At 44.4% G+C, this 23,915-nt stretch overlaps 1 protein-coding gene across 1 annotated transcript; it reads left to right on the forward strand.

Moving 5' to 3' along the window:
- The first annotated feature begins 1,054 nt into the window (after window positions 1-1,054).
- On the forward strand, window positions 1,055-23,688 carry LOC119936186 (phenolphthiocerol/phthiocerol polyketide synthase subunit B-like). The gene is made up of 9 exons (XM_038755647.1): window positions 1,055-1,124; window positions 3,662-3,781; window positions 4,959-5,033; window positions 5,601-5,664; window positions 5,854-5,942; window positions 8,189-8,342; window positions 10,599-10,759; window positions 13,593-13,796; window positions 23,288-23,688. Exons 1-9 carry the CDS (start codon window positions 1,055-1,057, stop codon window positions 23,314-23,316), a joined length of 966 nt encoding a protein of 321 aa, XP_038611575.1. The 3' UTR covers window positions 23,317-23,688.
- The last annotated feature ends 227 nt before the right edge of the window (window positions 23,689-23,915 follow it).

The raw sequence follows: 23,915 nt of genomic DNA on the forward strand, positions 1-23,915 counted from the left end.
TGTGTGTGTCCTGAGGCCCTGCCTCCAAGGAGGAGGAAGATCAGGGGAGAAGCAGGGTTGTGGAAAATCCCCCCTTCTTCCCCGCACCACTCTCTTGCTGCTAGGCTGGCCAATACATAGTTCTTAGCCACCCAGAAAATTGATCGGGCAATGTGATAAGCCACTCATCAAATCACTTTGAAGGACCTATGGCTTATAAATATAAATGGGTTATAATGCATATATTGGCACCAGTCCTTCATGTCATTTTCCAGACTTCTTAAGCTGGTTCATTACCTTACCAGGAAATTCTGCTCAGGTATTCAATACATAAACCATACTTACGCCAGTGGTTATTCTGTTGATTTGGAATGTGGCTGTTAACTTTGTTTAGCTGGCCAATAGTCTACCAAGGAAATTTTCTTTTAAACTTTACTCAAGGCCCCTAGGTTTTGATTTTGCTTTTATCTAGAGGGTGTGTACTTACTGATTTTGTTTTTATCTAGATGGGGTGTACTATAGTAGCAGATTTCAACATTGTAATTTGGAAGTCTATATAAGAGCTGTTATACTACTTCAAAACCCTTTAATCTTGTGAGAAGGGAAGAGTATGACAGAAGGTAAGAACCAACTAGGCTTTTAAGGGGGCAATTAGTATTACCTGGAATGCTTTGTTAGAATTTGATTTGAGTACGGTAATATATTGATAGTTAATCAAAATGGAATGGATAAATCCCAGATCCAAAACCATCTGGCATCAGACCCTAGAGGCAGATGGAGAGTGGCTTCAGCTCTACACTCAATCAATCGATGGGATTTAGTGAGCGCTTACTTTGTGCAAAGCCCTGTATGAAGTGCTTGGGAGAGTACAGTACAGTTGGCAGACACGATCCCTGTCCTCAGGGAACCAAATCTATGGGTAGATCCTAAATCACCTTGTATTTGCAAAATCTACTCCATCCTTCCATAACTTGTTTTTTCATTGTGCATTTTAGAGAATATGCTGTTGGGAATCAGAACGTTCTTCCTTTAGTGTGCATATACCTGGGTAGAACATGATAAAGTATAAGAAGAAATGTTCAGGAATGAAATCACTATTACAGGAGAATTGAGTACTGTCCATGATTTCAATCCCACCTGTCAAGGTATGTTTTCCATCTGGAACTTAAGAACCTAGGCTGTGTTTCATTCACTCATTCATTCAATCGTATTAAGTGCTTACTATATGCAGAGCACTATACTAAGCGTTTGTAAAGTACAATACAGCAAAAAAGAGAGACAATCTTTGCCCACAATGAGTTTACAGTCTGGAGGCGGGGGGGGGGGGGGGGGGGGGGGAGATAGACATCAAAATAACTAAACAGGCATCAATATAAATAAGTAGAATTATAGATATATGCATATATACATAAGTGCTGTGTGGTAGGGAGACGGGGGAAGAGCAAAGGGACGTGGAAGGGAGGGGGAGCTGAGGAAAAGGGGGCTTAGTCTGGGAAGGCCTCTTGGAGGAGATGCGTCTTCAGGAGGGCTTTGAAGGAGGGGGAACGGGTGATTGTTCAGCGGATTTGAGGAGGGAGGGCATTTCAGGCCAGAGATAGGATGTGGTCAAGGAGTTAGCGGTGAGACGGGCAAGATCGAGGCACAGTGAGAAGGTTAGGACCAGAGGAGCAGATTGCGTGGGCTGGGATGCAGAAGGAGAGAAGGGAGGTGAGGTAAGAAGGGTCAAGGTGATGGAGAGCCTTAAAGCCAATAGTGAGGAGTTTTTGTTTGATATGGAGGTTGATAGGCCACCACTGGAGATTTTTGAAGAAGGGGATGACATGCCCTGAATATTTCTGTAGAAAGATAATCCAGGCAGTGAAGTATGGGCTGAAGTGGGGAGAGGCAGGAGGTTGGGAGGTCAGAAAGGAGGCTGATGCAGTTATTCAGTCAGGGTAGGATGAGAGATTGTACTAACCTAGTGGTTTGGTTGGAGAGGAAATGGCAGATTTGGCGATGTTGTGAAGGTGAGAGTGGCAGGTTTAATATGCAGCAGCGGCAGTGAAAGTGGTTCTTCTTAATAATGGCATTTATTAAGCGCTTACTATGTGCAAAGCACTGTTCTAAGCACTGGGGAGGTTACAAGGTGATCAGGTTGTCCCACGGGGGGCTCATAGTCTTAATCCCCATTTTACAGATGAGGTCACTGAGGCCCAGAGAAGTGAAGTGACTTGCCCAAAGTCACACAGCTGACAATTGGCAGAGCCGGGATTTGAACCCATGACCTCTGACTCCAAAGCCCGGGCTCCTTTCCACTGAGCCACGCTGCTTCTCAAATAATGATGGCATTTGTTAAGCACTTACTATGTGCAGAGCACTGTTCTAAGCACTGGGGGGATACAAGGTGATCAAGTTGTCCCACGTGGGGCTCCCAGTCTTAATCCCCATTTTACAGATGAGGGAACTGAGGCTCAGAGAAGTTAAGTGACTTGCCCAAGGTCACACAGCAGACATGTGGCGGAGCCGGGATTCTAACCCATGACCTCTGACTCCAAAGCCCGTGTTCTTTCCAATGAGCCACGCTGCTTCTTCTTAGGCAACCCAACAGCTGAGTGTCCCCATCAGTTCCTACTTCGGAGTATCTGACCCAGTGTCCGGAGGAGGCTGAGTGGTTCTGGTACTTCCTATGTTCCCATGTGCTACTGAACCACTTTGGGTGCAAAAATAATAATAATCATAACGGCATTGATTAAGCGCTTACTATGTGCAAAGCACCGTTCTAAGCGCTGGGGAGGTTACAAGGTGATCAGGTTGTCCCACGGGGGGCTCACAGTCTTAATCCCCATTTTACAGATGAGGTAACGGAGGCACAGAGAAGTTAAATGACTTGCCCAAAGTCACACGGCTGACAATTGGTGGAGCCGGGCTCTGAACCCCAAATGCACCTCGGACTCCAACAGCTCTACAACCCCTAATCCCATTTCCTCCGTTCAGGTTTCCACTTTCTTCTTCAGTTAGTGAATGGTATTTATTAAGCGCTTACTGTGTGCAGTGCACTGTACTAAGTACTTGGGAGAGTACAATCATACGAAATAATTGGCTTAGACGATCTCTGTTCACAAGGAGCCAGCAGGGTGTAAGTTTATGGGGGTGGTCGCCCTGTTGGGGAAGGATGAAGTGGGACCAGTGAGTGGGAAGGAGGGGAAAAAGCAGAAGAAGAAGATGACAGGCAGAAAAGAAAACACGAAACAATAAAACTGAAAGGGAATCCAGAGAAGAGCTGCAAAAAGTAAACAGGATATGAACAGGGCCATGAAAGATACACAGAGGGCAGTAAATGCTCAGAGAAGCACAACTTACTATGGAAATCAACCTGTTTTCTACAAGGGGAAATTGAAACCTCACTAATCTGCCCAAGTTCCTTGAAAGGGCCAACAACCATGGGGGACACACACAGTATATCTAGGTTTTCAAAAAGCTATTGATACAGTTGAACACCAAAGGCTTTTAAAAAAAAACACCTCAGTAATCATAGGCTGGAGCTGGAGTGGTTTGTCAAGGACAGAAAACTGGCCAAGAGATGGGAAACAAAGGACAGGGGTAAGTGGTTGCTTATCAGTATGGAGAACTGTAAATAGTAAATTTCCCTAGGGACCTGTGCTAGGACTGGTTTTGTTTAACATTTTTGCAAACGAACGAGCAGAGGGAATTGATAGTGAAATCTCTAGGTTTGCAGATGACTCTAACTTCTTCTCGGAGGTGAAATGCCAAGAAGACGGAGATGAGTTCCAAGATTTCATAAATCTGACTGGGCTGAAAAATGGTGAATAACCTACAGTATGAATAAGTATGGGGCAGTCCTCGAACTTATGACTTAATTGGTTCCTGAAAAACTGCACCTCAAGTTGAAGCATTGTAAATCAAAACCAATTTCCCCGTAGGAGATTCTTTCCTGAACCAAAACCAGGTACCTTATTTTCAATCAATCAGTAAAATTTATTCAGTGTTTACTGTGTGTAGAGCTTGCACTTTTGTACATACCTTTAAACTATTGCTTGCTCCAATTGGTAATTGAGAGCTTTTCTATCCTGCTGTATTGTAAGTTTCTTGAGAGCAGAGATTGATTCTGATAATTCTGCTGCACTCCCCCAGGCAATTAATAAGTTAAGACTGCTTGTAATATTCCTAGGAGAAACTTTCTCTAAATTTCAACTACACTGTGACAGGCTCAGAGCTCCCAGTCAGGAAAGAAGCTTCAGATTCATAGTTGATTGTTCCTTTAATTCATCAGGTTGGTGTGTGGGAGAAGCTCAAAACGACCAAGTTATATGGCTTAAAACTGCTGGAAAATTAATCAGGAATGACTTGTTGGAGAAGGTGGGGGTTTAGAGGACTTTGAATATGGGGAGATCTGTGGTTTGATTTCAGAAGGGAAGACAGTGGAAGGTTTTGAGGTAAGGAGAGATTCGGGCTGAATAGTGTTTCAAGATAATAAATGATTCCCCACAGCACCTGTATATATGTATATATGTTTGTACATATTTATTATTCTATTTATTTATTTATTTTACTTGTACATATCTATTCTATTTATTTTATTTTGTTAGTACGTTTGGTTTTGTTCTCTGTCTCCCCCTTTTAGACTGTGAGCCCACTGCTGGGTAGGGACTGTCTCTAGATGTTACCAACTTGTACTTCCCAAGCGCTTAGTAAGCGCTCAATAAATACGATTGATGATGAGGATGATAATCCACGTAGCAGTGTGCAGTATCAATTGTGGGGGAAAGGAGGCTGGTCACGGTAAGGAGGGTGGTGCAATAATTGAGTCAAGATACGACTAAAACTTCGACCAGGGTGGCAGCGGTTTGGGTGGATAGGGAGGGAAGGATCCAGGAGATGTTGTGTTGGAAGAACCTGCAAGATTTGGCAGGAGATGGAATGTGATCATTGAAAGACAGCAAGACAAACGCAAAAACAGTTAACATGAAACACAAAAACAGTCAACATCAAAGGTAACGTAATAGCAATAGCTTCCTACCCTTGTCCTTTCCCCTTCAACTCCTTATCCCTAGAAGGTAAATAGCTGTTAATTTATTTTAAGGTTTCTCTCCCCCATAGACTGAAAGCTGCTTGTGGGCAGGGATCTTGTCTATCATCCCAAGCACTTAGTACAGTGCTCCGTGCACAGTAAGTGCTCAATAATACCATTGGTAAATACCCCAGTGATGTAAAGTATATAAAGCCTTCACCCTTGCTTCATTAGTCCTTGTGGGGTCTGGAGAATAGGGGTTGGATACCACAAGGTTGGGCAGTGCTCCTGGGAAGGGGAGGCTGAGACCTTGAAGCTTCAAGCGCTTAGTACAGTGCTCTGCACACAGTAAGCGCTCAATAAATACGATTGATTAATTCAAGCAGCCCTTTCCTCTCCACTTCTTCAAAGCCTTCCTGTAAAACTTACCTTCTCCAGGAGGCCTTCCTTGATTAACATCCATCCCACACACTTCCTGATCATACCAAGCTCTCAGCCTCTTATTTAAGCTCTTATTATTAGAAATTTCTTTGATTTACTTATTTGCTTGTTTATTATTCATATCTATTATCGTGCTTTTAATAATTGTATACGCTAACTTTTATTTCCTTAGCTGAGCTGGATTATTTTGTTTTAATCATACAAAGTTTAAAATTTTTTGCAGCTGCAGTGTTAACGTGAGGAAAGATGGCAACCGATGATGAAATTGCGATTGTGGGAATAGGTTGCAATTTTCCAGGAGGTAAGAACTGGGATAATGTCACAATCTATCCAACAACCACCTCAAAATGTTTCTACCAGTCACTCAAACTTCTCAGTCACGTGAACTTTAGATGGCAGTGAGAAATTTTCCATCTTGTTCCCAGCCTGTTAGATGACATTCACTTTGTTTCAGACTATTTTAGTCCAGTTCCTCTTGGGATCTTTCTGGGATTATCTCAGATCTCAAAACACTGTGGGAACAATTGAGGGTGAGAGTGTCAGAGGTGTGAACCTCCAAGGGGTGGCTTCGAACTGTCAGTCAATCAACTGAATTTATTGAGCACTTTCTAGAGACTGTTAATTTATTTTAAGGAGTTTCTAGAGACTGTTCATTTATTTTAAGGTTTCTCCAGGAGGTAAGAACTGTGATAATGTCACAATCTATCCAACAACCACCTCAAAATGTTTCTACCAGTCACTCAAACCGCAGAGGAGCATCATGTAATAATAATAATAATAATGATGATGGCATTTATTAAGCGCTTACTATGTGCAAAGCACTGTTCTAAGCGCTGGGGAGGTTACAAGGTGATTAGGTTGTCCCCCGGGGGGCTCATAGTCTTCATCCCCATTTTACAGATGAGGGAGCTGAGGCACAGAGAAGTGAAGTGACTTGCCCAGAGTCACACAGCTGACATTTGGCAAAGCTGGGATTCGAACCCATGGCCTCTGACTCCAAAGCCCGGGCTCTTTCCGCTGCTGAGCCACGCTTCTTCTTGTACTCTCCCAAGCACGTAGTACAGTGCTCTGCACACAGTAAGCGCTTAATAAATATGACTGATTGAAAAACACTGGTTAGGAGTTGTACTACTTCTATCCAGGGTATCCCTGGAATGTGGCAGATGGTAGGACAGTTTTGGCCTTTTTAGCCTTAGAAAAAGAGCGGGGCCTACGTGGATAGTGCACACGACTGGGAGTCAGAAGGACCTGAGTTCTAGTCCTGACCCCACCACTTGCTTTGTGTCACTTAACTTCTCTGGGCCTCAGTTACCTCATCTGTAAAATGGGGATTAAGACCGTACGCCTTATATGGGACGGGGACTGTGAACAACTCAATTACCTTGTATATACCCCAGTTCTTAGTACAGTGCTTGGCAATTAGTAAGCACTTAACAAATACCTTCATTATTATTATTTATTCATTCATTCAATCATATTTATTGAGCACTTACTGTGTGCAGAGCACTGTACTAAGCATTTGGAAAGTACAATTCAGCAATAGAGACAATCCCTGCCCACAACAGGCTTACAGTCTAGAAGGGGGGAATTATTATTGTTAATATTATTATTATAATTATTAGGCTTTGAGTTTCATCAGCAGCACCATGTAGTTCTATTCAATAATAACAATATTATTATTGTGGACATCAGGAGGCAGGGACTGCTGGCCAATACCAGGAGCACCCCATCCCCTCTGACAATGCACACAGACAGCCATTGCTCCACCACTTGTCTGCTGTGTGACCCTGGGCAAGTCACTTACCTTCTCTGGGCCTCGGTTACCTCATTTGTATGTAAAATGGGGATTACGATTATGAGCCCCATGTGAGACATGGACTGTCCCTCCCCCTCGTCCCCCTCTCCATCCCCCTTGTCTTGCCTCCTTCCCTTCCCCACAGCACCTGTATATATGGTTGTACATATTTATTACTCTATTTTATTTTACCTGTACATATCTATTCTATTTATTTTATTTTGTTAATATGTTTGGTTTTGTTCTCTGTCTCCCCCTTCTAGACTGCGAGCCCACTGTTGGGTAGGGATCATCTCTATATGTTGCCAACTTGTACTTCCCAAGCGCTTAGTACAGTGGTCTGCACACAGTAAGCACTCAATAAATACGATTGATTGATTGATTGATTCAGTGGGCCCAATAGGAGTGGCCCCTGGAAGTTTTGTATTATTAGTTCCCTTGCTTTGTTTCCTACTCTGGGAGCAGCATCTCTTTACTGAAATGGGATGTTTCGGAAATAGTAATCTTAGGCACAAAGAAACGTCTTAAGTGCGTCACCAAACTGAGTCTTGTCCCAAAAGTGATTGACTGACACACCAGTTGCACTGAAATTGTAAACCAAACAGCCCTTTCTGCAATAATGCCTTTTCCTCCCAGATAGCGTCATCGGTTTAGTGGTCTTATTATAGTACAACTCTTGTGATTCAACAAAGAAAAAGACAAGGTCCCTGCCTTGAAGGAGCTCACAACTGAATGGTTGAAATCATCATCAATCATATCTATTGAGCGCTTACTATGTGCAGAGCACTGTACTAAGCGCTTGGGAAGTACAAATTGGCAACATATAGAGACCCAACAGTGGGCTCACAGTCTAAAAGGGGGAGACAGAGAACAAAACCAAACATACTAGAACAAAACCAAACATACTAATAAAAAATAACTTAGGAAAGAGGATGTCTAACTTAAAGAGTACTCTGTTCCAACAGGTGAAGGCGTTGATAAATTTTGGCAAGTGCTGGTGAACGGTAAGAACTGTACGGTAGAGATACCGACGGAAAGGTTTAACACTGAAGTTTGGTACGACCCCGATGATAACAAACCTGGAAAAATGCGGACAAAGAAAGCTGCTCTTACTGAAGGGTAAGGCGGTGGGATTTCTCTAAGCACACTGCCAATTTTTGAGATCAGCCCTTCCCTCTTAATAGAATTATGCAAAAATGTAAGCAAACATACCTTTGGCTGAGGGAGGAATAGAGAGAGAGCAGAAAACTCTCCTCCTTTCCCTCCCTCTTCTACCTGACAAGATTAACCAGGGCCCTAAAGAAAACCATGGACAACACAGTGATATGTGCGGGAAACATCAGAGTGTATTGTAGTGACCAAAGCTGCTCTTAGAAACCCCCTGTTGCCAGGTTCCCTTGCTGCTGCAGGGATGAGGAAGGGCTGGGAGCCAGAAGCGATTTAAAAGAGCATTTTTCTGCAAGGCAGAGGGAGGAAAATTGAGACTGAATATTTATATCTATTTTTTCTGGGTTCATGTATCTTTTATGTGCATGTCTACGATCCTGCACTTATGATTCTTTGAGGGCCTTTGTGGTAGGCACTGGTTTTTCTTTACAACGTCTTTCTTTGTCCATTGCCGGGCCATAGAATATACTAGTATATATACACCGTACCTCGTTCTCGCCTGTCCCGCCATCGACCCCCGGGCCTGGAATGCCCTCCCTCTGCCCGAAATCGCCAAACTGGCTCTCTTCCTCCCTTCAAGGCCCTACTGAGAGCTCACCTCCTCCAGGAGGCCTTCCCACACTGAGCCCCTTCCTTCCTCTCCCCCTCTCCATCCCATCTTACCTCCTTCCCTTCCCCACAGCACCTGTAATATATGTTTGTACATATTTATTACTCTATTTATTTTACTTGTACATATCTATTCTATCTATTTTATTTTGTTAGTATGTTTGGTTTTGTTCTCTGTCTCCCCCTTTTAGACTGTGAGCCCACTGTTGGGTAGGGACTGTCTCTATATGTTGCCAATTTGTACTTCCCAAGCGCTTAGTACAGTGCTCTGCACACAGTAAGCGCTCAATAAATACGATTGATGATGATGATAGTATAAAGTTGCATCGTTTCCTGGGTGGATGCCGGAAACAGCAATCTTGAGTGGTTTACACATTAGGCAGCAAGCCCAAGAGACCAAGACGGATCTCATATCATCTTGAATATAACGCCCCAGGAAAACCAAATTCCAGGCACCCCTGCCCAGGGTGTTTGATTCATTGCCCTATTGGCATAGAGGTAGCCCAAGGGAGCTAGGGCTGGACCAAGTTGTTGGGGGCCACAGGATTCCTTTATCAGAAACTCTAGGCTAATGATGATGATGATGACGATGGTATTTGTTAAGCGCTTACTATGTGCAAAGCACTGTTCTAAGTGCTGGGGGGATAACAAGGTGACTAGCTTGTCCCACATGGGGCTCACAGTCTTCATCCCCATTTTCCAGATGAGGTAGCTGAGGCACAGAGAAGCTAAGTGACTTGCCCAAAGTCACACAGCTGACAATTGGCGGAGCCGGGGATTTGAACCTGTGACCTCTGACTCCAAAGCCCGGGCTCTTTCCACTGAGCCACGCTGCTTCTCTGGAAGCGGATGGTCAACATTTGTTTTCAGCTCTCTGACAGGCAAACTAGACTCATAAGATGGAGATTCAGGGGCTGAGGCTCAGGTGTTGAATCGCCTTGAGTCTTTTGCCCTGGTGTTCTGAGAATCACTTCTTTTTAACACAACTGCGGTGTTCTCGGTGGTAGTACTGAGAACTAGTGACTGTGAGAACTTTTAGACCGTGAGCCCACTGTTGGGTAGGGACTGTCTCTATATGTTGCCAACTTGGACTTCCCAAGCGCTTAGTACAGTGCTCTGCATGCAGTAAGCGCTCAATAAATACAATTGATTGATTAGTACAGAAAACTGGCGCTCTGCCGCACTGGAAGCCTCACCGGCTCACTATGAATATGAAAAAGCTTTTTCCAACGAAAAACTTTTTCCAGTTCAAACCTACATGGGAGCAACCGCTTCGGACAGCCTGATCACCTTGTATCCCTCCCAGCGCTTAGAACTTAGGTCAATCAATCAAACATTGGTATTTATTGAGCACTTACTATATGTGAAGCAGCATGGAGTAGTGGATGGAATCAGAAGGTCAGAGCCAAGAAACTGCCCTTCTTAAGGGCATGCCGACGATCCCCAAGTTGGGGAAGCTAAATGCAGATCATGTTTGGTGGGTAAATTTGCTTGGAATCTTCCTATTCATTGCCTGATGCCAAGTGAGAGGCTTTTAAAATAAAATGACTCCCTAGTGCCTTTGCTAAATAATTCTATTTACTGGGTTTTTTCTCCTAGATTTAATGAATTTGACAACAAACTTTTTGGAATCAGTGATCCCGAAGCGGATCGCCTCGACCCTCAGCACAAATCACTTCTGGAATGCACTTACAGGGCTCTGGAGGATGCAGGAATCCCTACCGAAGAAGTGGCAGGCAGCAGGGTGGGCGTCTTCATTGGTGAGGCCGTAATCCAGGGCTGAGCATTTGCACGATCCTTAGAGGAAGCAAATGAAGTGTGACAAACGTAGAGAGAGCGCAGGGGCGCACACTTGGCTGCCCTGCGTTTTTGATGATGACATACCATCAGGAAAGGCCCCATCAGTGTGTGCAAATATGGTGAAAGAAGTGTGATTGACATGCTAGGAACACATAAAGATGGTTCTTTGTAAATACGATTGATTGATCAGGAAAGGCCCCATCAGTGTGGGCAAATATGGTGAAAGAAGTGTGATTGACATGCTAGGAACACATAAAGATGGTTCTTTGTAAATACGATTGATTGATCAGGAAAGGCCCATCAGTGTGTGCAAATATGATGAAAGAAGTGTGATTGACTTGCTAGGAACACATAAAGATGGTTCTTTGTAAATACGATTGATTGATCAGGAAAGGCCCATCAGTGTGTGCAAATATGGTGAAAGAAGTGTGATTGACTTGCTAGGAACACATAAAGATGGTTCTTTGTAAATACGATTGATTGATCAGGAAAGGCCCCATCAGTGTGTGCAAATATGGTGAAAGAAGTGTGATTGACTTGCTAGGAACACATAAAGATGGTTCTTTGTAAATACGATTGATTGATCAGGAAAGGCCCATCAGTGTGTGCAAATATGGTGAAAGAAGTGTGATTGACATGCTAGGAACACATAAAGATGGTTCTTTGTAAATATGATTGATTGATCAGGAAAGGCCCCATCAGTGTGTGCAAATATGGTGAAAGAAGTGTGATTGACTTGCTAGGAACACATAAAGATGGTTCTTTGTAAATACGACTGATCAGGAAAGGCCCATCAGTGTGGGCAAATATGGTGAAAGAAGTGTGATTGACATGCTAGGAACACATAAAGATGGTTCTTTGTAAATATGATTGATTGATCAGGAAAGGCCCCATCAGTGTGTGCAAATATGGTGAAAGAAGTGTGATTGACATGCTAGGAACACATAAAGATGGTTCTTTGTAAATACGATTGATTGATCAGGAAAGGCCCATCAGTATGGGCAAATATGGTGAAAGAAGTGTGATTGACATGCTAGGAACACATAAAGATGGTTCTTTGTAAATACGACTGATTGATCAGGAAAGGCCCATCAGTGTGGGCAAATATGGTGAAAGAAGTGTGATTGACATGCTAGGAACACATAAAGATGGTTCTTTGTAAATACGACTGATTGATCAGGAAAGGCCCATCAGTGTGGGCAAATATGGTGAAAGAAGTGTGACTGACATGCTAGGAACACATAAAGATGGTTCTTTGTAAATACGATTGATTGATCAGGAAAGGCCCATCAGTGTGTGCAAATATGGTGAAAGAAGTGTGATTGACTTGCTAGGAACACATAAAGATGGTTCTTTGTAAATACGATTGATTGATCAGGAAAGGCCCATCAGTGTGTGCAAATATGGTGAAAGAAGTGTGATTGACATGCTAGGACCACATAAAGATGGTTCTTTGCTGCACTAATGTGTCTGACCTAAACAGGGCCAGTGGGATTTTGAGCCTACCTCTTGGAGTCCCAATCTTCATAATAATGATGGTATTTAAAATAATCATGATGATATTTATTAAGCGCTTACTGTGTGGCAGGTTCTGTTCTAGGCACTGGGGTAGGTACAAGATAATCAGGTTGGACAAAGTCCCTGTCCCACCTAGGACCTTTGGACACTCGATCATCATCATCATCAATCGTATTTATTGAGCGCTTACTATGTGCACAGCAATGTACTAAGCGCTTGGGAAGTACAAATTGGCAACACATAGAGACAGTCCCTACCCAACAGTGGGCTCACAGTCTAAAAGGGGGAGACAGAATTCTCAATATTCACCCCACCCCAACCCCACAGAACTTATGTACATAGCTTTAAATTATACATTATAAATTACTTATTCATATTAATGCCCATCTCCCTCTCTAGACTGAAAGCTCAGTTCTGCTAATTCTGTTGTATTGTACCCTGTCAAGCACTTAGTATGGTATAGTAAGTTCTTAATAAACACGATTGATTAATTGACATAGTCCCTTCTCCCTCATGGGGTTCCTGTTTTAATCAATCAATCGTATTTATTGAGCGCTTACTGTGTGCAGAGCACTGTACTAAGCGCTTGGGAAGTACAAGTTGGCAACATATAGAGACAGTCCCTATCCAACAGTGGGCTCACAGTCAAAAAGGGGGAGACAGAGAACAAAACCAAACATACTAACAAAATAAAATGAATAGATATGGACAGGTAAAATAAATAAAGTAATAATTTTTTAGACTGTGAGCCCACTATTGGGTAGGGACTGTCTCTATGTTGCTAACTTATACTTCCCAAGCGCTTAGTACAGTGCTCTGCACACAGTAAGCGCTCAATAAATACGATTGATTGATTGATTAATAAATATGTACAAACATATATACAGGTTTTAAGTAGGCGGGAGAACAGACAGTGAATCCCCATGTTACAGATGAGGAAACAGAGGCACAGAAAAGCTAAGTGACTTGCTCCAAGTCACCCAGCAAGCAAGAGCGGAACCAGGATTAGAACCTAGGTCCTCTGACTTCTCTGCCCACACTCTTTCCACAAGGTTTTACTGCTTTGCTAGACCTGGTCTGGACCCTAGATTTGCGTTTTGGTTTTTCTTTTTTGGCTCCCGCTTTGCCAGCGGAATCACAAAAAAGATTCGTGAGTGATGTGCGCGGTCATCGGAGCCAGGGCAGTCTTAGGACACTTGCTTGGGCTCCACGTTTAGATGAACATAGTCTCGCCTTTAGCCCACTTCTCACTCAAAGTGTCCGATCTGTTTCCAGGTCTTATGAATCGAGATTATGAGTTTATGGCTTCTCAGACTGCAACCCTGGCCAACCACTACAATGCCACCGGAACAGCAATGAGCATAGCCGCTAACAGGATCTCATATGTCTTCAATCTCACCGGACCTTCTCTCGTGATAGACACCGCCTGCTCCTCGTCTCTCGTTGCCCTGCATTATGCCTGCCTCGCCATTAAACAAGGTACCGCAATCTACGAAACAATCAACAGCTCAGAACGTAGTGGCTTCAACTTACTGCGAGTTTCATTATGGCTTTTCAACATACTAAGCTGCGCGACTAAATCTGAAAATTAAATTTTCCATTTTATTTTCAATATTTCAATTGCGTAGCAGTGAGAAACAGGGAAACATTTACCGTGCCATTTAGCATTACCATTAGGCTGGTCTGCCACCATTCGGGCTGGGTGAGGCAGAGAGTGATCAATGTAATAATAATAATAATGGCATTTATTAAGCACTTACTACGTGCAAAGCACTGTTCTAAGCGCTGGGGAGGTTTGTCTGGCCAATTCAGACATTGGCTCTTCCTGCCCCTGATTCTTGCAGAGCAGGTAATTAGAGACTCATCTCACTTGTTCTCTGAGAAAAATCTGACCTCACCCAAAAGATTAAGATAAACTGCTCTTTTGACAGAACTATCCGGAAAAGTTTTGGTTTTTAGCTCCCACCAGAATAAAGTCTTCAGTTTGGTTTAGTTGTGCAACCCCGGCCCCTGGATCAGCCTACTCGTTCATTCAAGTGTATTTATTGAGCGTTTACTGTGTTGTAGAGCACTGTACTAAGCGCTTCTGTACTCAGCTTTGAGATGACAAAACCCCAGGATAATTTAAGTAATCAATAAATGACATATATATATACAATATATTGTGTATATGTATATATAAAGGCAATATATTAACAACTTAATATATGCAGACCACTATGTTAATCAGTTGGGAATAAGTGTACTGTACCTCTATGAAGTCTTCCTTTCTAACAGCTCACATAGCTTGTTTATTTTCATCACATTGTTGTACTAAAGGGAGAGAGAACATGCTGCCTCAATTTTTGAAGTGAAAGAAAGAGACATCGGAGTCATCAAGTAACATACCTGCTATCCCACAGTGGCTCAGTGGCTGCTTCTCCATAGTTAGCCAAGGACCCAACCAGGTCAAGCCTCAGAGAAATCATTTATAAGATTTGGGCCTCTAGGAGCTGCCAGAGTCTCCCTGGACAGAGGACCCCAGTGCTTAGTACAGTGCCTTGCACATTGTAACTGCTTAACAAATACCATAAGCATTATTAGGTTTCTCCCCTGAATTTTGGTGGGGAAATTTCCTGCAATACTAGATTTCTTGGCCAAATTACAGGTCATGTAGGGGTTGTATGAGCATCTGGACACAAGCACCTGGCCTGGATCATGGGAACTCACCTGGAAATGCTCTAAACGAGCAACCCAAAAGCTGCCTTGATGCTTCACTGCATTGTTGCACCCCCGTCCCCACAACTTGCCCTCCACCAGGCTGTGTCGGTCCAATCTTGGCCCAGCTCTCAGCCAATTTGTGCTTCCCAAGCGCTTAGTACAGTGCTCTGCACATAGTAAGTGCTCAATAAATACGATTGATGATGATGATGTGTCTGCCTTGTTTCCTCCTGGCCATTCCTGGGGAACATAGCCCATTCAGAATGGGCCTAGCACCAGTTCTCTCCACTCCTCCTGGAGAATTGTTTTCACTAGACTCCGTCACCTCCTTGGAGAAAAATGGTAGCCCCTGACTGTAGCTCGAAGGGCAAGGAAGAAAACACCTCTACCCCCATCCCTTTGAGATGCTTCAAGGGTCAGCCCAAGTAGTTTGGTGACCACAGGCAAGGTGGCCCTCAGGGGAATGGTTGTACATATTTATTACTCTATTTATTTATTTATTTTACTTGTACATTTCTTTCCTATTTATTTTATTTTGTTGGTATGTTTGGTTCTGTTCTCTGTCTCCCCCTTTTAGACTGTGAGCCCACTGTTGGGTAGGGACTGTCTCTATGTGTTGCCAATTTGTACTTCCCAAGTGCTTAGTACAGTGCTCTGCACATAGTAAGCGCTCAATAAATACAATTGATTGATTGATTGATTGATTGATTGAAGAGAATAGGATTAATAAGCACGATCAATTAATGGTATTTATTGAGCACTTGTGTTCAGAGTGCTGTACTAAGCACTTGAGAGAGTACTAAGCTCTCCAGACTGTAAGTATATGTTTGTATATATGTTTGTACATATTTTTTACTCTATTTATTTATTTTATTTGTACATATCTATTCTATTATTTTATTTTGTTAGTATGTTTGGTTTTGTTCTGTCCTCCCCCTTTTAGACTGTGAGCCCACTGTTGGGTAGGGACTGTCTCTATATGTTGCCAATTTGTACTTCCCAAGCGCTTAGTACAGTGCTCTGCACATAGTAAGCGCTCAATAAATACGATTGATGATGATGATGATGATGTAAGCCTGTTGTGGGCAGGGAACGTGTCTTCCAACTCTGTTGTATTGTACAGTGCTCTGCACATAGTAAGTGCTCAGTAAATACCATGGATAGATTATTCACCCATGAGCTTAAGATAGAGCTCTGCACATAGTGATCAATCAATGTCATTGGTTGATTGATCTATTACAATTCAACAGTAAGTAGACGTGTTTCCTGTTACCACCACTCCAGTACCCCTCCCTGGACTGACCCTAGAGCAGTCTGAACTCCTGGAACCAAAGCCTCATGGACCACTAATTTTTCCCTGCCCAAACAACCTTGTTCAGAGTCTCCCCTTCTGCAACACGTAGCCCATGTTGGCCCTCTTAAGAGGATATGCCACCAGCCCAAGCCATCCCTCTCAAGTGTCACCTTCAGCCCGCACTTCTCCAAGGGGAGTGGCTGAGACTGAAGAGTAAAAATGGAACTGAAGAGTGAAAATGGAACGAGCTGCCTTACTCCAGAAAGCAGCTGAACCCTTCTACGACTGCAAACCTTGAGCTTGAAACATGCAGGGTGCACTGAATAGAGGACAAGAAGCAATGAGGGGAATGAAGGAGTACGGTAGGAACCTCTGAAAACTCCCTACCAATAGGATCATCCAATCTGCCTTTGAGACAGTCCCTCGTTATTGTTCACTCCATCTTATTTGCATTTTCAATGCAGGAGACTGTGAAGCAGCTCTCTGTGGAGGAGTGAGCTACATTTTAGAACCTTGCATCAACGTAGTGTTGAGTAAAGCCAAAATGATATCCCCTGAAGGGATGAGCAAACCATTTTCAGATAAGGCCAATGGCTACGGAAGGGGAGAAGGCTGTGGAATTGTCTTGCTGAAGCCACTGAGAAAGGTAGCTGCTTTTTCAGAATTGTGAAGACAATACGTTCGGTGTCTAAAAGGCAACTCTGACCCCACCGAATCTTCCGTTCTGTAACAGGCCCAGGAAGACTGCAACAGGATCTGGGGGGTGATCATGGCCAGTGCCGTGAATCAGGATGGAAGAGCGGTAACTCCCATCACCAGGCCTGCCCACAAGCAGCAAGTGGAGCTCCTAAACAGCATTTACTCGGCTCACGTCCACCCAGCGGCTGTACAGTACGTGGAAGCCCACGGCACGGGCACGGCCGTCGGGGATCCGACCGAAGCCGAGAGCCTGGGGGAGGCCGTTGGCCAGAAGAGGCCCAGTGGCGTGCCGGCCCTGAAGATGGGTTCCGTCAAAGGGAACATTGGCCATGCCGAATCAGCAGCCGGAGTGGCGGGCCTCATTAAAGTGCTTCTGATGATGCGCCATGGAAAGATGGTTCCATCTCTGCACTACTCCCATGGTAGCAGTAGCGTGGATGTGGAGAAACTCAATCTCGCCATTCCAACCAGTGTGGCCAACTGGGAAGTATCCAGGGAATTTGGCCGCATTGCAGGGGTCAACAGCTTTGGATTTGGGGGGACCAACGCTCACGTTGTCGTCAGACAGATTCGGCAGCAAGCGCCAGTTCTACCTCCCAAGAGGCCGTTTGAGGTATTTATACTCTCTGCAGCTTCCGGGAGATCTCTCCGCCTCACAATGGAAGACACGGCCACCCAACTGAACACTAGTGACTCGATTTCCCTGCAGAACCTGGCCTACACATCTGCCTGTCGGAGGAGCCACGCGCAGTACAGATACAGGAAAGCATTTGTGACCCCCTCCCTCCAACACCTACAGCAGCAACTTAAAACGGCCACACAAGCCGAAAGACCTCCAGCCAGGGGCATCCCGGAACTGGTTTTTGTGTTCTCTGGAAACGGGGTCCACTACAAAGGGATGGGCAAGGTCTTGCTACGAGCTGAACCGGTCTTTCGAGCAAAATGCCAGGAAGTTACCGATTTATTTCTCCGGTACGCACCCGTCAACCTTCTGGAATTAATAGAAAATGACTACGAAGACTTTTCCAAACCTGAAATTGCTCAGCCCTTACTCTTTGTAGTCCAGGTAGCCCTTGTGGCTCTCCTGAAACTCTGGGGCATCAAGCCTGTTACCGTGGTGGGCCATTCCATGGGCGAAGTGGCTGCTGCACACTGCGCTGGTCTCCTGTCCCTTGCTGATGCCGTGAGCGTAATTCATCACAGGAGCAGGCTGCAGGCAACGGTTAGCGGGGGCAAGATGCTGGTTGTTGGGAATGTCCCTTTGGAAGAAGTCTCAAAAGTCCTTGCCCTGCAGTCTGGGAAGATATGCATAGCGGCGGTTAACAGTCCCCACTCCTGTACTCTGTCCGGGGAGGCAGCCGCGGTGGAAATAGTCCGCGGAGAACTGCAGCAGCAGTTTGGGGAGAGGAACGTGTTTCTGCACGTTTTAGGTGTCCCGACTGCTTATCACAGTCACATGATGGATCCGATTGTCACAACCCTTGCACACTCTTTAAAGAACCTGCAGAGGCAGGAGCCAGAAGTGGAGATTATTTCGACTGTGACAGGGAAGGCAGCTTCTCGAGATGATTTCACCACTGGCAAGTACTGGGCCAGGAACATCCGTGAGCCAGTGGCTTTCATGCAGGCCGTCAAGGCCTCAGCTCTTGGTAAGGAAAACTTAGTGTATGTTGAAATAGGTCCCAGAAGGGCACTTGAGAGAAACATCATGGAAACCCTGGGAAAAGACACTGTGGTTTTTCCGGCCCTGCAAACAGACAGCGACTACGCAACACTCTTTGCTCTAGTCGAAAACCTCTTTGAACTGGGATACAATCTTGACTGGCAGCACTTTTATGATGGAATGAAAGCCCTTCCTACAGCCTTCCCAAGGTATCAGTTTGATCATCAAAATCTCAAAGTCTACCTGCAAAGTCTGCAGCGACAACAAAGGGCAGGCGTCCCAAATCATCCTCTAATAAGCAGTGCAGATGGGGCTGGGGAGTTCAGCTGCACAATCTCTCAGGATTCAGCTCCCTACGTCTACGAACACTGGAACAATGGGGTCCCCTTAGTTCCTGGTGCGCTTTTTGTGGAGCTGGGTTTGGCCTGTATCATGAACTGCTCAAAACCTAAAGTGCCTTTAAACGCATACCAGATTAACATCAATTTTTCGGCTCCCTGTGTAGCAAACCAAACCTCCTTGGAGTTGAAGGTTCAACTGGAGTCGGAAGAGACAACGACGGCATTCAGGATACTCTCTTCGGCCACCTCTGCGGTCTACGCCACCGGACACATCATGAAAACCTCAGGAAATTTGTGTGAGGAGAAGCACATCTCAATTCACGACATCTTTCAAAGGTGCAAGTCATTGTTAGCTATAGACGAAATTGATGAAAAACTCTCTCAGGTGGGATTTCAGTATGGGCCTGTTTACAAACAGATAAGTGATATATCATATTGTGAAGAGCTACAGGAAGCTATAGCCACGATCCAGGTCAGCGAACAGAGCAGCAAGGAAATGTATGTATATCACATCCATCCAGTCCTGTTAGACTGTTTCTTGCAAATGACGGCTGCCCTGGCCTCACGAGACTCAAAAAACAGAGGAAGAGCTGCTTTTCCATCTGCCATAGGCAGTCTTTCAGTTCTGAGACCTCTGGAGTTGGAAATGATGATATATATGAAAACAACCAAGTCTACCGGGAACTCCTTGGAAGTGTGTGGGTACTTCGTAAATAAACATGGTTCAGTCTTGGCAGAACTAAAACACGTTGGTATCACTTATCTGACCCAAACCGCTGCTACAGAGAAAAACATCCTGTTTGAAAATAAGTGGAAAGAAATATCTCCTACTCACCAGCCTCTGCAGGCAGCTGAAGCTCCAAGAGTTGCAGTGTTGGCTGACAAACTTGGAATAGCTCAACAGCTAAAACAATACTTACACAGAGAATCAAAGTTTGTTATGTACGAGGACTGGGAGAAAATGCAGGGTTTGGAGAGGACAGTGGGAGAAAAGATGAAAAACGAAATCAAAGGCTTCCAAGATGTTCTGTTCATGTGGGGAATTCAAAAATTAAGTGAAGAGTCCCCCAGTGACACGATTGTCCAACACCTAGCTAAGTGCTGCGAGGCATTTCGGCAAGTGATTCTGGCCTTGAGAGAACAGAATTCTAATTCTTCGGTGACGGTTATCACCTATCGCACAACTGACAGAAACGTGGATCACGTTAACCCCGGATTTGTCCTATGTGGCATGACCAGAAGCGCCTGGGTGGAAGTCTCTGACCTCACATTTCAGATGATCGACATCAGTTTCACACAGGACATCCCATTACTAGGAGAAACGATTGCTAAGTATAAAGGGAAGGAGTATCCGGAGATCTGGATCAGTCAGGGAAGAATTTATACTTCTGAAATCAGGCACACTCCACTCCAAAACACAGACAACTGCCCTTCTTTAAGGTGCTCCCAGAACTCGGAGAAGTTTACTCTGTATACCGCACACCCATACAAGATCGTGGATTTGACAGCTCAGGGCAACCACAGAACTGCTCCTCTTGAGGGCCACATGGTTGAAGTCCAGATCGATCAAATATGCGTCCATTCAGATGATTATTTTCCCGTGAGTGCTTCTAGCTGTAACTTTGGCGACAGTCTGTACTGGAACCGCTATACAGCAGGCAAACATGAACTCTTAGCCCTGGACTTCAGTGGTACAGTCACTGCTACAGGCAGCCAAGTGAAAGATGTGAAAGTCGGGGACCATGTCGCAACCTGCTACCCAGGTGGGGCGGCTTCAAGGGTGTCAATTCCTGAGGTGGTCTGTTTCAACACTAAGAAGTTTCCAGGCTTTAGAAAAGCACCGTGTACGTCATACTTCATAATAGCATGGGAAATTCTCAACCGGATCCTACCAAAGGCAAAACACCTTCCCTCCTTAAGCATCGTTACCTCCCAACCGGAGTCGGCCCTGGGCCAAGTCCTGATGATGACAGCCAGGGATGTGGGTTGGAAAGCAGGGCTTGCCTCATTCTCTCCTGACCTATGGCACCAACTGAAACCGTGTCAGGCCCTCGTTTTTCTGCCTCCATCGGAAAGGATTTCCGAAGAAAACCTCTCTCAACTTTCCCAACTCAGAGATGTAGTCATTGTATGTGGCCGTCACCAACCTGAATTTCTACGAAGACTGATGCAGGGCGGTCAAGAATCGATCCAGGTTCACGTCCTGAGTCTCAGCCAAGCCCTCCAGAAAGCAGCTCTTAGGAAAGTCAAAAGGGAGGTCTCTGGGTGGTTAAAGTCAGTACACACGAAATGGAGTGTTAACTTGGCCAGTTCTATTTTTCAGCAAAACGGATCTTTTGTAGACCCGCCCTCATCCTCCTATTTCACCTGCAGCACAATCCCAGTTGCTGTTTTGGAGGGGAAAATGCCACACGGTAGTGTTTCAGACATACCCCAGTACGCAGCCAAGGATACGCTGTTCAAGCCGAATGGAGTGTATATCGTCTCCGGGGGACTCTCTGGGCTGGGGTTTGAAACAGTGAGATTTGTCACCCAGAATGGAGCGGGTGCCGTGATGATTCTTTCGAGACGAAGCCCAAATACAGAGCAGCAGCAGGAAATACAGGCCCTGGAAAGTCAGAACAAAGGGTGCAAGATCATCAGCCTACAGTGCGATGTTAGCATCCATGCCATGGTGAAGAAAGTGATTGGGTCAGTCGGCCAATTCTTCCCAAACAGTGCCATCAAGGGCGTCTTCCACAGTGCGGTGGTCTTAGATGACGGCCATCTGGAAGCTCTGAACATCTCTCGCTTTGAGAAAGTGCTGAGTCCGAAGGTGGCCGGGGTCATAAATCTTCACTGTGCCACAAGGGAGCTGGAGCTTGATTATTTTGTGTGCTACTCCTCAGTGACGTCTTTCCTTGGCAATTCCACGCAGGCAAATTATGCCGCTGCCAATTCTTTTCTGGACATCTTCTGCCACTACAGGAGAAACTGTGGTCTTCCGGGGCAATCCATTAACTGGGGAGCAATGAATCTCGGGTTGCTGCAAAACAAGCGTCATCTGCAGGACATTCTGGCCACAAAGGGAATACTCACTCTCCAAACAGCTGAAATTTATGAATACCTTGAAAAAAGTTTAATTCTGAATAATCCACAGCAAGCCGTGGTTCGACTAGATTTCCGTTCCTTATATGATTATTTCTTTTCTCAGTCTACATCCATGAAACTCCGTTTCTTTCATATTTTTCAAGAAGATCCCAGCCTCATGGGAAAATCGAGCAGAGAGTCGCAAGCCAGCTCATCTCAGATGAGTACTGAGGATTATGTCACCTCTTTGGTGAGCGAACTGTGCAATGCAAATCTCAGCAATATCACAATGAATACATCCCTTCAGTCACTGGGCATGGACTCTATGTCAGCTATGACCCTACAAAACAGACTCTTCCATCATAGAAAGGTAGATGTTCCTCTTGTGAATCTGCTTGATCCTAACACAACCCTCTTGACTTTAATCTCACTTTTGGAGAGCGACTCAAACAAAACAGTAAATGTTGAAAAACAAAATGAGAGCAACAAAAATGATGAAGAAGAAACTCAGTTTTAGGACAGTGTCACTGCAGCCCATGTAAGAGTAACGAAGATTGAAAACCAGAGAAGCCCAAGAACAGGCACTGACCACCGCTCCAAATACCTAGCTTTTTACTCAATTACATATTTCAAAATTCCCATTTTGCATATCACCCTCATCATTCAACACAGATATTCCAAATTAATTCAAGTAATTTTACTAAGAGGCCAGAGATTATTTGATTTACCAATAGGCTTTTCTTAATTACTTTTATTTGTTCATGCTAAGTACTCGTGGAATATTTAGCCTTCACAGGCAAAGTGGAGAACTGAATAATTATCAAGTTCATTTAATAATAATAATAATGTTGGTATTTGTTAAGCGCTTACTATGTGCCCAGCATCGTTCTAAACGCTGTGGTAAGATGCAAGGTAATTAGGTTGTCCCACATGGGGCTCACAGCCTTTGTCCCCATTTTACAGATAACTGAGGCACAGAGAAGTGAAGTGACTTGCCCAAGATCACACAGCTAAGTGGCAAAGGCGGGATTAAAGCCCATGACCTCTGCCTCTCAAGCCCATGCTCTTTCCACTAAGCCACGCTGCTTCTCTAAATGATAAATGTCCACAGCCAATTTGGATACTCAGTGCCTCTATTTTACTCTAGCAGTGTAATTTAAATGATCTGAATAATTTCATTTTCTATTTCATTTTACCCACGTAGATTATTTCAGAGGCAGAATTAGTGAATAAAGGCCCAAAGTGTTATCTGTCAACTAAATATGTAAAAAGTGATTCAACACAACACGAACGGATAGAGACTCTCCAATTGGTAGAGGTCACACTTCAGAGACAGAAAAGAACAATGGGCAATTTTATGGAACAGACCTGTGGAACTAGGTTGCACTGGAGTCAAGTGTACACCAACCGCCATGAAGATCCTGGCAAAAGATCACTACAACATGAAGCCTGAAAGGAGAAATAGCCACTGATTATGTTTTGGCCAACTGTAAAGGTGGGAGGCCCCTGAGTGTGAGTTTTCCAAGGGCGAAGAACAAGTAAAATTGCTTCCCAAAGGGGTGGACCGTCAACTCCGCATGAGACCGTTTAAATGTGACTGATAAAGCCTCAGAGACCTTAATGTAGTGAACGGTCCTGCCGTAAAATAATGACCTACCCTGTTTTTTATGACTAAAACATAATCTTCACGAATGGTGCCTCAATATATTTTTCTCAAAGTAAAATCGTATTATTACCTATTTATAGTATTTGATAACTATTATTAAAGCTGGAACTTCTATCAATTCATATTTTGATGATTTTATCAATGTCACCACTGCCACCTGGCCCCA

This window comes from Tachyglossus aculeatus, chromosome 13, assembly GCF_015852505.1.
Source record: "Tachyglossus aculeatus isolate mTacAcu1 chromosome 13, mTacAcu1.pri, whole genome shotgun sequence".
Classification (NCBI taxonomy): Eukaryota; Metazoa; Chordata; class Mammalia; order Monotremata; family Tachyglossidae; genus Tachyglossus; species Tachyglossus aculeatus.